A 14,165-nucleotide genomic window follows, 5' to 3' on the forward strand; every position below is an offset into this window, starting at 1 on the left:
ATGTGAATATTAGAGATTTGTTTAATATGCCCGTTAAACCCCATACAGGTGTGTGACCCAACTACCACCCTTGCCTAATACCCTAGCTGTTAAAGATTGCTTTAAGTCACGTTTTTTTCTCTCCACAACAGTATTTCCCTCAGGATGATTCGGAGATGAGAATCGCAATGCTACGCCCATTCCTTCAATGGCCTCTTTGTAAGCCTGAAAGCTAAACGCAGGGCCGCGGTCAGAGTGTAACGTGCTAACTACGTATGTACCGATAAAGACTAGCAAATCTTTTATAACAGTTCGAGCGTCAGCAGAACGAAGAGGCCAAACCCCTAGGAATCTTGAGCATGAATCCACTGCTACCATTATATACCTGTAAGCCCTGTCTGTTTGTAAGGGGCCGCAGTGGTCCAAGTAAACACATGCAAGAGGTTTGTCTGATTTTAGTAATGGTGTCAGTGCCTTGCGTGCGACGGTGGAGCCTTTCATCTGCTGGCATGTGTCGCATTTCAAGACATAGTCTTTAATTTGCTTGGACAACCCTGGCCACCAATAGCGCTGTTTCAGTAAAGAAATAGTCGCAGCAACGCCTGTCTGCGAAGAGCCCAAACCCTCGTATGCGGCTAGTATTAACCCTTTCCTATGATCCATATTTCGAATTACTTTATCCCCCACTCCAGGAATCTGAGCGTTTGGAATGTTTTGTGCATCTAATTAATAGGCGTATTTGAGTGGAAATTTTTTAGGTACTGCTGTGCTGCCTTTTCGGGATAAAATGACAGCTACCATTATATCTCTGTCTATTCTACTCTATTAAAGAATTTGCCCATTGTATCCACCTGGGATGGAACGCTTTTGCATTTGGGACACTGGCCTTTGTAACAGCTTCTAAAGCTGGTACCGGAGTTACGACAATAATGTGTTTCCCCTGAGCCAGTGATCTTTCTCTTGCTACGGCAGTCTGAACGGCTGTCAGTATTTTTTCTGTTGAAGTGAAATGCTTTTCTGCATTTGTGTACAGGTGTGATTTGTAAGCGATTGGTACAGTTTCTCCCTCATTAAAGGTCAAATATGTGTACCCGCATTGACAAGCAATTATTAAGATCACTAAATGGCGTACGTTTACGCGTGTTTGTAAGTGTTTTGAATTAATCATGTCTTCCTGGATTAAATGAAGAATATTAGTATGTTCTTGTGTCCAATCTTTTGCTGAAAAGTCAGGTTTAATTAATTCATAGAAAGGTTTTACCCTTTGTGCGTAATCTAAAATGTATGTTCTGCGATTTAGGAACCCCAGTATTGATTGTAAATTTTGTAATGATTTTGGAGGCTGGAGCAGCGCACACTTTTCTAAAAAGTTAGCTGCCAGACTTTTGCCTTCACTTGACAGCTCATATCCCAAAAATAAGACATTGAGGTGGGCTATTTTCGACTTTTTAAAGTTGAACTTACAGCCTTCTGCGGCAAATCCCATAATAATGGTGCTTACCCTGGTCAAGTGCCTCATCAAGTCGTCGTCTGTCAGATAAATATCATCCACATATGACGACGCTTATTCATCAAATTTGTGAATTAACTCTGTTACTCTTGCTGAAAATACACCTGGGCTGTTTTTATACCCTTGTGCCAAACGACAAAATTGTCGCTGGGACCCTGAAGCACAGAAGGCGGTCAAATACCTGCTTTCAGGCGCTATATTTTGGCAGAAAAATCTATTTGAGATATCAAGTGTGGTTTCGTATTTTTTGCGCACAATGTTATTCATTAATGCGGCACCGTGTGCATTTTGGACAGCAAATGTCTTTGTGCATGAGTTTAGATGTCTGTAATCTAAAACTAGACGATATATATTGTCTGGTTTAGAGACGGGAAACAAATGATTGTTCATAGGAGAGGTAAATTTTTCAATGATCCCCTGGTATTTAAGTTGATCTAAGATCTCCCTCACCTGTTTTTTAGCTTCTTGCTTTATTGGCTATTGTCTCTGAGCAGTAGGTGAAACTTTTAACATGATCACGTGGTAGGTTGAGTTCTCATCCTACCCTGCGTGATTTTTGTATAGTGCTGGAGCTTGGGCTACTGCCCAATCCTGTGCATAAGCAGGTTTTTAGTGAACTGGAACGTAGTTGGAAAATGCAGGAAAAATTACACTTTTTCCCCTGGGGCACTCCGTAACGAATGCAGGCGGACAATCTTATTCTGCTTACAGGATGTCATAACCAGATGATAAGTTCTTCCAAAAAAGAGCTTTAACTTTTCTGGGCATGTCCTCCTACAGCCGGAGTGTTACTTCATATGACCTATGTGGGACGCTCACCCTGGTGTCTGGTGTTTCCACCGTGATGTAATCATTAAACTCCGCTGTCGCCAGAAATTCCTTCAGGTGAGCTATTGTTACTTCTGCCGCGCTGTCTAGCATCGTCAGAGCCCATTCCTCTTTCAGAAGTTGTGGCCTCAGAATTCTGGGCATGTCTGATTTTCAGACCAGCAACTTTCTTTTTTCTTGAAATTGAGGTTTTGGATTTTGCTTCTCTTCTTTTTTAGAAGTAAAGTCTTGAGCACGCTGCTTGTCTCTGGACTGTGTGTGCTCCTCTCTGTTTTCTGACCGTCCTTCTCTTTCGGAGCCTTTCTTCGAGCCCTGAAAGGACAGGAGGAACGTGTATCAGTATCCTGATACCGGTCAGGTTTTCTAATATTATCCCTGTTCCTAAGGTTGTACCTCTTTTTAGAGGGCTCCTGTTGAGCAGACCTACCTCGGGACTGAGATCTTTTCTCTTTTGAGTTGTCTTTTTTGTTATCCCACTTCTTTTTAGAAGAAGAAGGTGTATGTTTAAAAGTGTCTTTTTCAGGACTGCCCTGTAGTTGAGGTTTTAAAGCTTTTCCCCCCAAACTATCCCGAACTAATTCTGCGTATGCTGTTTCAATTATTTTGGGTAGTTCATTTTCCTGTTCTAATGGAGAGAACTCCCTTAGGCATTTGCGGATTGTCACCGATGCTGCTTCCCCTTTAATGTTAGCTAGTATTATGGCTGATACCTGGTCATAGTTGTTTAACAACTTCATCCCTAAGTTCAGGGCAGGTTCTGCTCCATAGTCGTTTTGTATTTATCTTAATACAACTGGCACTACTGCTAGTGAAGGAATACCATGAGTTCTGGTATATATGGCAGCAAAGACTGTACCCCAAGAGGTGTAAGCCTCTAACTGTGGCGTAATCCCCATGGGCAAACAGATTGTTAGCGTTCTGTGTTTTTCAAATGGCGTTGTATTTGGAAAAACTGCTTCGAACTGGGTTATTTTTTTCAGCTACCCAGATAGGAATTTGCTCACGTTTTGTGGGCACTTTGTCCATTACCGCGTGTAATGTTTGTGGAGTAATTTTAGTACCTGAGCTCTGTGTAGGAGCTGCAGTCGCTGTAATTACTGTAGGTTGGACCGGGAGTATCCTCAAGACGAAATGTGTCCTGTTTCTGTAGAGTTTTATCAGCTCTTTGTGTTGAACAAGTAGTTCATCACCTGGCATTGTGTCAATGTCTGGATGTGGTGCATAGGTCGCTAATATCGGCCATGCTGCTCCTGGAATCCCTAAAGGACCAAGCCTTTCTCTTGTTCTTATGTGGAGTAGGGGGCCATTAAACAGAAAATAAGTTCCTAGTAGGTAAGCGGAATCTCAGTCTCCTCAAAAGGAGTGTAGACCGCTGGAATGTCATCATGTAAGTAATAATGAAAAGTTTTTGTTACAGCATCTGCTGCTGGGAATATAACCCATGAGCAGACTACCTCCTGTTTTGAAATCTTCGTGTGCCTCTATCACGAATATTACTACACCTCCTCTGGGTGGTAACCCATGTTTGAGTAGTTTAACTGTCAGTGTTTTTCTCACTTTGGCTGCAATTTGGATTGCAGTTGTATCTTCCTCACTAGACTGATTAAGTCCCCGATTTAGATTGTCTATTGGGTTTAAGTTTCTCTCCTCGTCCGCCATCGTGTTTAAGACACAGAATTATTGTCCAAGGAAATTATGAGAAAGATTTATGCTCAATTTTGGGACATTTTCCTTTCAAGCTGGATTTAACCTACAGCCAATACATAGGATATCTCGCCTACTCCGCTGTGGTGGAGTTTTTCCCACTTCAGACGTCTGTGGGTTTTGTAAGTAGGGTCTCGGAGAAGAAAAAGAAGCACGATCGGACTACTCAGATTCTATTGTTGAGTAAGTGCACCTTCAATATACAACATTGGGCGCCATGTAGTGTAGTCCCTATAGTACCCTGTCATGCAGGACCTACGACGTTCACAGATAACGTATATTGTGGGTCTGGTGGCAGACTGACTCTGTACACCCCCGCCGCATATATTAGCCTATGGTTTACATTAGCTAACTCGCAGTGCTAATAGAATCTCCTGCTATCCGAGAGATTAGTTTTTGGCAACCTTAGAACACAATAACCTCAGACTTGTGGAAACAATATATTACTTTTCACCTAGTCACTCGTGCTTGCTTGTTTTTGCTCTCAGAGAGATGCAGAGAAGAAACAGTCAAACGTGTTTACAATAAGAATTTATTGTACAGTAGTTCTTCTCATGTAGAATATGTGCGCGGTTACAACTGTAACACAGTAGCAGAGATATAGAACCAGCAGTACAATGAATAAAAAGAAATAGTATTGTTCTACCATTTTTCGTGATGTCCCTATAAGGCATTCTGTCCTTATTTGGAGTTATGTCCTTATAAGGATCGTTCATATGAAATAACGGGAGCTGATGTAGGGAAAGTGTATGATGTTCCCTGGATCTATATTAGGGTACCGATATGAAGTATAACAATAGATATGATGTAAAACTGAAATACACCATTTATGTAAGGGATCAAATGGTCTTCCATATTTGATACTCATTTACATCTTTTAATTCAAACTAAATGTAGTTATGCCTGCCTGACATCTGTTGTTATTGTTTCTTCTTTGGTCTCTTTACCTTTGTAGCAAATCATGGTAAATAATCCAAATTTTATTTGTCCGTTCTTTCTTTTCTATACATTTTTAGTGAATTTTTAGCTGATCAGGCTGAGTGTTACGTCCTTGCAATACAGTGGATTTTGCACTATTACTACCATGGGGTTCAGTCATGGAGCTGGTAAGCAAATGTAGTGGTATGCACCATATGTTTTTGTTTATTTTAAATGGGGTTCTGCTTGCTATGCCTTGATTTTCTAATGTATTTGTGAAAGTCATTGAACATCAGATAGTTATTTGTCAATGAGGCAGTCAATGGACACTACATACTTTATTGCGATAGCAGCACATTCCAGAGAGCTAAATGGAATGCTGCAATTAGCAGAGAATAGTTTGCATGCAGCTTCCTCTCTGATCAAAAGCCTAGTACACCAGAGCCAACACTGTTACTAAATCCCTACTGTTTATTAACCCTTGTTTGAACTGAAGTTCTGCCACTAGATGGAAGTCTTTTATATGTGAGCTTGTTTGAAAGAGCTTATCCCCTCCCCACCCCCAGACTAGGACCATTACATAATACACAAACACTGTTCCACAGTCTAGTCCTGGCTCAGGTCTGCGATGGAAACCACATTACCATTTGAAAAGTCTGGACAACTGAGAGCCCTATGAGGCAATCGGAATATATACTGAAGAGAAGCCAGCAATGTAACATTGATTAGAAACTTGGAATGTTGAGCACTGCATTAAAAGCAATGTAGCAGCAGCATGCTATAAACATTGATAGCCCCCTTTTGCTGTCAACTGCCCAATGTCCTAATCCACACCAGTGAATCTCTCCTCGTCCCCAGTTTATGTTGACTAGGCAGCGGTGTTACAGAGGCAGAGACTGTGGAAGAGGGTGCATAACTATCCTTCCCCCTGTTGCCCAAGGTGTCACTCGAGGTTCAAAGGAGAGCAGGGAATCCTCTTCACTACCTGCCTCTCTTGGCTCTGTGAATCAAAGAAAACCGAGTAGGCCCAGTCAGGGGAGATTCAGGAGCTGACTGCTGCCCACTTTCACAGGTCCTTTTTTGCACGTGCGTGGCAAATCCCAAGCGCACACAAAAGAGGTGCTGTGGAAGGCACTCCAACTTTGGCAGCGTGGAAGGTTGTACGCTGTGCCTCCTCGGAAGCTGGCTTTTTAAATTAGAAAATTGGAATGTTGCATGCTCCATTAAAGACAATGACTCAGGGCTAATAATTAGTGGTATAGCCCTTCTCCTCCAACATTGCTGTGTTCATTGTTTGTGTTAATGTTACAATGTCCAGCTCCACCACCAAGAAAACCCAAACATTTTAGAGTAGGCTGAAGATACCGGTGATGGAAAACTAAAATTATCTACAGATCTACATGACTGTTACTTCCCTAGGAAGCTTTGTGGTCAAAGGCAGGTGTAAGGAGTTTTGCAGCTGTGCAGGTACCTCTATTAAAAGCTTTGCTGTGTTAGTATTTAAGAAGAAGACATTCCCAATATTCAAAAGAGTTGAATTCTGTAACACATTTTGCGAACACTATAGTTTGAAGTCTTCACCTTTAAGGTGATTTTTTTTTTTTTTTTTTTTTCTCTGTGGTTCAGCCACAGCATATCTTTACATTTATGTCCAATGTCCCCACTCCGTATCAATCATCTCTTAGTAATTGCATCAGACTCCTAACAAGTACTTTTGTTGTTCTAGGTATTATCCCTACCATTATGCACCTTATTTGTCGGATATCCGCAATATCGGCCATCTCAAACTCCATTTTGAGTTGGGAAAGCCTTTTATGCCATTTGAACAGCTTCTGGCTGTGCTTCCAGCACTCAGCAAAGATTTACTACCAGCAAGTTACCAGGTGAGTTCAGTGATGTACATAGGTTCCTATTGACTATTGATTCCTGAGAGCGGTACAACTGATACGTATTGGAACTTGTAATTTCATATGTACAACATAGTTAATATGACAAAAATAACAGTATGAAATTGAGCATCAAATAAATCATTTTCATTTAAAAGTACAAGAAGATAGTTGAGCATAAAACTGCTGTTCCACCAATTCAGTTTTACCAAAACTCCAATATATAAAAAACAAATTGCCCAAAGTGTCCCATATGCCCATAATGGAGGTGGCGCTACCGAGTTGTGATGAAGGACCACCATTTCTATTTTTTTTTTTTCCTTTTTCAACCCATTAGACAGTGGCCATGTTTGTTAAGCTTTATCATGTTGGGTTCAATAATGTGCTTTATTTAAATATCTGTCTGCTGAAAGTGACCTTACTGTCCTAGTCATTCATCTCAGTGATGTAGCGATGCATTGGATTTTGCTGTTGTCAAAAATCTGAAGTTCGTTCCGACTTTTTTCATATGCCGAAGATTCTTTGGAAATGCGGTAAAAGTGCATTCATCACATCGTGGAGCCAATATATTAGTAGTATTGATCTCCTACATCATGGGTACTCACAAACTTTCTCTCGAGGGCCAAATTTAGAGTGTGGTTTGTGGCAGTGGGCCGCACAAGTGGGGGCGGGGTCTGTGTGGGAGGGGACGGGGCTAGAGCCAAAAAAACTGTGACCATGTGGTTGAACACAGGCCCCTCCAGCGGAGGCCTTCGCCCACTGAGCCACCAGACCATTATTTATATATATATATATATATATATATATATATATATATATATATATATATATAGCCTCCCTCTGTCTGTCTGCCTGCCTCTGTCTGTCTGCCTGCCTCCGTCTGTCTGCCTGCCTCCCTCTGTCTGCCTGCCTCCCTCTGTCTGCCTGCCTCCCTCTGTCTGCCTGCCTCCCTCTGTCTGCCTGCCTCCCTCTGTCTGCCTGCCTCCCTCTGTCTGCCTCCCTCTGTCTGCCTGCCTCCCTCTGTCTGCCTGCCTCCCTCTGTCTGCCTGCCTCCCTCTGTCTGCCTGCCTCCCTCTGTCTGCCTGCCTCCCTCTGTCTGCCTGCCTCCCTCTGTCTGCCTGCCTCCCTCTGTCTGCCTGCCTCCCTCTGTCTGCCTGCCTCCCTCTGTCTGCCTGCCTCCCTCTGTCTGCCTGCCTCCCTCTGTCTGCCTGCCTCCCTCTGTCTGCCTGCCTCCCTCTGTCTGCCTCCCTCTGTCTGCCTGCCTCCCTCCGTCTGTCTCCCTCCGTCTGTCTGTCTGTCTGCCTCCCTCCGTCTGTCTGTCTGCCTCCCTCCGTCTGTCTGTCTGCCTCCCTCCGTCTGTCTGTCTGCCTCCCTCCGTCTGTCTGCCTCCCTCTGTCTGTCTGCCTCCCTCTGCCTGCCTCCCTCTGTCTGTCTGCCTTCCTCTGTCTGTCTGCCTCCCTCTGTCTGTCTGTCTGTCTGTCTGCCTCCCTCTGCCTGTCTGTCTGTCTGCCTCCCTCTGTCTGTCTGTCTGCCTGCCTCCCTCTGTCTGTCTGTCTGCCTGCCTCCCTCTGTCTGTCTGTCTGCCTGCCTCCCTCTGTCTGTCTGTCTGCCTGCCTCCCTCTGTCTGTCTGTCTGCCTGCCTCCCTCTGTCTGTCTGCCTCCCTCTGTCTGTCTGCCTCCCTCTGTCTGTCTGCCTCCCTCTGTCTGTCTGTCTGTCTGCCTCCCTCTGTCTGTCTGTCTGTCTGCCTCCCTCTGTCTGTCTGTCTGCCTCCCTCTGTCTGCCTGTCTGCCTCCCTCCCTCTGTCTGTCTGCCTCCCTCTCTGCCTCCCTCTGTCTGTCTGCCTCCCTCTCTGCCTCCCTCTGTCTGTCTGCCTCCCTCTGTCTGTCTGCCTCCCTCTGTCTGTCTGCCTCCCTCTGTCTGTCTGCCTCCCTCTGTCTGTCTGCCTCCCTCTGTCTGTCTGCCTCCCTCTGTCTGTCTGCCTCCCTCTGTCTGTCTGCCTCCCTCTGTCTGTCTGCCTCCCTCTGTCTGTCTGCCTCCCGCTGTCTGTCTGCCTCCCGCTGTCTGTCTGCCTCCCTCTGTCTGTCTGCCTCCCGCTGTCTGTCTGCCTCCCGCTGTCTGTCTGCCTCCCGCTGTCTGTCTGCCTCCCGCTGTCTGTCTGCCTCCCGCTGTCTGTCTGCCTCCCGCTGTCTGTCTGCCTCCCGCTGTCTGTCTGCCTCCCGCTGTCTGTCTGCCTCCCGCTGTCTGTCTGCCTCCCGCTGTCTGTCTGCCTCCCGCTGTCTGTCTGCCTCCCGCTGTCTGTCTGCCTCCCGCTGTCTGTCTGCCTCCCGCTGTCTGTCTGCCTCCCGCTGTCTGTCTGCCTCCCGCTGTCTGTCTGCCTCCCTCTGTCTGTCTGCCTCCCTCTGTCTGTCTGCCTCCCTCTGTCTGTCTGCCTCCCTCTGTCTGTCTGCCTCCCTCTGTCTGTCTGCCTCCCTCTGTCTGTCTGCCTCCCTCCCTCTGTCTGTCTGCCTCCCTCCCTCTGTCTGTCTGCCTCCCTCCCTCTGTCTGTCTGCCTCCCTCCCTCTGTCTGTCTGCCTCCCTCCCTCTGTCTGTCTGCCTCCCTCCCTCTGTCTGTCTGCCTCCCTCTGTCTGTCTGTCTCTATCTCTCTCTCTCTGCCTCTATCTCTATCTGCCTCTATCTGCCTCTATCTGCCTCTATCTGCCTCTATCTGCCTCTATCTGCCTCTATCTGCCTCTATCTGCCTCTATCTGCCTCTATCTGCCTCTATCTGCCTCTATCTGCCTCTATCTGCCTCTATCTGCCTCTATCTGCCTCTATCTGCCTCTATCTGCCTCTATCTGCCTCTATCTGCCTCTATCTGCCTCTATCTGCCTCTATCTGCCTCTATCTGCCTCTATCTGCCTCTATCTGCCTCTATCTGCCTCTATCTGCCTCTATCTGCCTCTATCTGCCTCTATCTGCCTCTATCTGCCTCTATCTGCCTCTATCTGCCTCTATCTGCCTCTATCTGCCTCTGCCTCTATCTGTCTCTCTCTGCCTCTATCTCTATCTGTGCCTCGCGCAGTGCACACGTACTGTGTCTACACGTCCCCGTCACCAGCCCAGAGACACAGCCCCCCCACTTCCCCCGCTCCCTGTGTAATTTAAAAGCCAGCTCGTTTTCTCTCTGAATTTGCTGCTTTGCTTGCAGGGTTTGTGTCCCACCACTGGGCCTGGGGTCACATCTGTCGCTGGCTTTAATTCAGACTCTCACCCCCAAGCTGTCAGATCAAAGCCCCCCTTTGGCACCAGTCACCCGTCCGTGTAGGTATGCATGCTTCAATTATATATAGCGCCAACCTGGCGGCGAGCATTTGTGCGCTGTGCTGCGAGAGCGGAGACCAGGCCTGAGCTCCCTGGCCTTGGCTCAACCCTCTGACTACAGGCTGGCGGGAAACATCATATCACAGGCTCTTAACGCACAACTCACCCGGCTCTCATTCCCTCCTGCCCTCTGTCACCTCACCCGGCTCTCACTCCCTGCTGCCCTCTGCCACCTCACCCAGCTCTCACACCCTACTGCCCTCTGTCATCCCCTGTCACCTCACCTGTCTCTCAGTCCCTACTGTCCTCAGTCACCCTATGTCCCCTCACCCGGCTCTCACTCCCTGCTGCCCTCGGTCACCTCACCCGGCTCTCACTCCCTGCTGCCCTCTGCCATCTCACCCGGCTCTCACTCCCTCCTGCCCTCTGTCCCCTCACTCACACCCTGCTGTCCTCTGTCACCTCACCGCCGTGACACTTGGAATAGGGCCAAGACACTCGCAGCATAAGGAATCCATAGCTCGCGGAAGAAACTGATGTCGCCGGGGAACCTTGTCTCGCTACGGTTATAATTGAATTGTAGCCTAATCTTTCTATTAAGGTCTTTTATTACTGTACTGGATGACGGGCTGTGGCACCCATGGAAAAATGCGTAGTCTGTTGGTGCAGGTGGTTCCTGTTGCGCTTCTTTATTAATCACTTTATACATTGCTCCTAACGTCATGAACATGTACATTAATGAGGAACGTAAATCAGAGATTTGGGAATTGTTAATTGTTTTGAATCCATATGGCCTGAGTGAAATGGGATCCACCTTGCTGGTGCCTCAGTCATAAGACTGCTGGGCGGTGGTGTTTTTTTTTTTTTTGTAGGACAAATCTGATGTTAGGCCATTAATAAATGTCTTTTACAAAGGTTCTAAATGTGAACATGTAATCTTTATCAACGGCACTAGAAATTGCATATGTTGCATGAAAGAAGTAGAATCCTTTCCGACCCTGCTGAGACAGCTTCCCGGGCACACACACAGCCAAACCCGAGTATTTCACAGGTCTTTAAAAGACCATTCACTTGCTAACGAGCCTTTGTTGTATTTCACCTCTTCTTAGCGCCCCTGCAGCTCTACTCTTACTATCGCTGGAATCACCCGGCCCCCTCTCGAAGTCCGCGCTGCTGCAACCGGAGGTGTTTACTGACACTAAAAAAAACAAAAAAAAACAAAAAAAAAAAAAAAAAAAAGCACACAGGTGCTATGTCTGCAAGGTCCGCGGGACGCCAAGGAAGGCTTGCCGGGCCGTATTATGAGTACCCGTGTCCTACATGAATCTTGGCAAGCATCAAAACCTTAGCTTTATGATAATACCATATTTAACACAAACAATTCCATAAACATCTGATCTACTGATGCCAGTGGTCTACTTATGCTTTCACACAGACTATCTCTGGGAAAGAGGTAGCCTTTGTCTTAACAATTTGCATATTTGAGGCTGGAATTATTGAAAATCGTTGAATTAATGTTCTCTCCTTTCATTCTTTAAAGCATTGATGATTGGTAGATGAAAGTTCCTGGTTGAACTCTCATGAATAAAGTTCTTTTTCAAATATGTTTTTCAGACTCTAATGACAAGTGAAGAATCTCCCATAATTGAGTATTATCCAGCCGATTTTAAAACCGACCTAAATGGGAAGCAGCAAGAATGGGAAGCAGTGGTCCTAATTCCATTCATTGACGAGGTTAGTGCTCTGAGCTCTCTTCTATACATTGTCATGCAGCACCATTAATTGCACGTTGAAAATGGAACTCTTATTTCTAGTAAGAGAAAGGTATAGAAGAAAAAAAATTATTACTTTTCTGAAAGAAATGTGCTAATTTCAGCTCATTTGATCGTGGTATGACTTCACTTCCTCTTGCAGCAGAAAACTTGTTCAGAGTGGGCCCTGAAAAATCTCTACGATAGTAGCCACCTTGGCTGAGACCCCTGTAGGAAAGATTTATCAAATTACATTGTGTAAATATAGTGCCACTTAGAGCAGTGTGTGATAAAAGATAAGGAAATAAGACCGATTTCCAGTTGAAGGCAGTGTGAGTTTTCAGTTAATTACATTTCCTTTTATAACCATTTAAAAATGAATCTTTTGTAAATTACGTAGTTTTTCTTCATTGTGCTTTTACATTCCATTGAAGCACTGTTGCCTGTTGTTCAGTGTTTAATTTTGTTTACTACTCTAACTTATAGACTTTCCTATTGTGCTGGATTGAGTGATAGACTTTTTGATCATGGTTTTTTTATTCTGAATTTTTAATGTCAGTTGCCAGCATGATGCGTTACCTAAAACATAATCAATGATCCTTATATATATTTTTATACTTTCCTTTGTGAAAGCTTGTATCCGTTATCAAATGTTTAATCTTCAAAATCGGTGGCCTCCTGGAAAAAAAGAAAATTTTAAATTGTACTGTTTGACATCCTGTTATTCAGCAGTTGATAGAAGTGCTGACAATTGTCTTTCTGTCCATCTGTGATAATGAAATGCAAAGCTACCCACTCCAGGAATTTTGTTGCAATTGTTCTAGTAAAGTGCCTTTTTGACATGGTCAACCCCACTTTTGGCTGGTAATTGATGCAATTTTGACAGAAGTGCACTAGGTACTTACTATTCAAGTCCCCCGTGCCAGATCTCTTTCCCTAAAGCTGTACAATTGTTCTCCCATTGGCAACACCTTTAGCACCCGTATAAGTCCCTAGTAAATGATATCCCAGGTACCTAGGCCTTTGGTACTAAAGAGGGGCCCTAAGGGCTGCAGCTTGTATTGTGCCTCCCTGAGGGACCCCTCACCACACTGATGCACACTGCCATCGTAGGCTGCGTGGCAGGGCTCTGACAAAAGTGAAGTCACGACATGGCACATCTCCTGTGTGCTACACCTGCAGACACTGCATATAATACACGTAAGTCACCCGTACAGCAGGCCCTACAGCCCTAAGGCAGAGTGCATTATTTACATGTGAGGACATATCTGTGTGAGCAGATATACCCCTGTGGTGTCGATTCTTGGACATTACCACTGATCAGGGAAGCCATCTTGAGTTTATGTACTGGGCACGGGTGATTCCGAGTTCCCCAGCTGCATGATGGCGTCACTGAAACCAAAGATGTTTAGTATCAAACATCTTCGTATTAATAAACCCACACTGTTTCCAGTAATGGATTTATTAATGCATGCACCAAGAGGGCTCCTTAGAGGTTCCCCCCCTGAAAACCTGCCGGTTTCTCACCCCCTGCAGGTGAGAGCCCACGCTCTCCGAGTGCAGAAACCATGCCTGCTCCGGCTGAAGGTGTTGTCATCTCCTCCAAACTTGATGGTTATCGGCATATCAAGGACGGAGGCTTCAAAGGCCTCTACCGCCTTTGATATGTGACCCAGGCAACCCTCAGTCAGCGGAAATGCCACCCCCTTCCCCGGTCCCATTTGGCACTAGGACAGGCAGGAAATGAGCTAGTCAGGAGGCGTGTCACTATCAGGCCAGTCCCGCACCTAAGGTGGGCTGCCTGATGTGAACATGAAAACTAGAATTCTACCATCTTGGTTTTTGTTTGGTGGAATTAGGCTTACTGGGTTAGGGTTATGCCCACTTCCCAAGAGTTTATATAGGGGATGTAGTCACCCTAAAGCTGAGTAGCCCATTGGCTACGACTTGTCGCTGATGACAGAGTTGTGAGAAAGTGTGCTCTTTCTCCAAGGTTGCCCCCACTCTTTGTTGAATTGCTGATGTTCTTTGACTGAGTGTGCCCTGGGCTCCTGCTAGTCAGGTACACAGGGCCTATGTTATTTCCCTACAACTGCATTGAAGCCTAAACCCAATTGGCATCTCTGGACACAGGTCAGCCCCTGTTAAATGGTACCACAGGTACCCGGGGCACTGTGACCAGAGAAGGCCTCTAAGGGCTGCAACACTTATTGTGCCACCCTCAGAGGTCCTGTACCCTTACACACACGCACACACACACACTGCCTTTGCAGGCTGCATGTTTTGG

The 14,165-nt window shown here is 45.8% G+C and overlaps 1 protein-coding gene across 1 annotated transcript in view; it reads left to right on the forward strand.

Moving 5' to 3' along the window:
• Nucleotides 1-14,165, forward strand: part of XRN1 (5'-3' exoribonuclease 1) — a 1,184,094-nt gene that overhangs the window by 235,074 nt on the left and 934,855 nt on the right. Inside the window, exons 13-15 of the mRNA XM_085633624.1 lie at nt 5,038-5,127; nt 6,666-6,822; nt 11,742-11,861. Coding sequence (XP_085489750.1) covers nt 5,038-5,127; nt 6,666-6,822; nt 11,742-11,861 — 367 coding nt within the window. The remainder of the gene's footprint in view (nt 1-5,037; nt 5,128-6,665; nt 6,823-11,741; nt 11,862-14,165) is intronic.

Source organism: Triturus cristatus, chromosome 11 (genome assembly GCF_964204655.1).
Source record: "Triturus cristatus chromosome 11, aTriCri1.1, whole genome shotgun sequence".
In the NCBI taxonomy this organism is placed as follows: domain Eukaryota; kingdom Metazoa; phylum Chordata; class Amphibia; order Caudata; family Salamandridae; genus Triturus; species Triturus cristatus.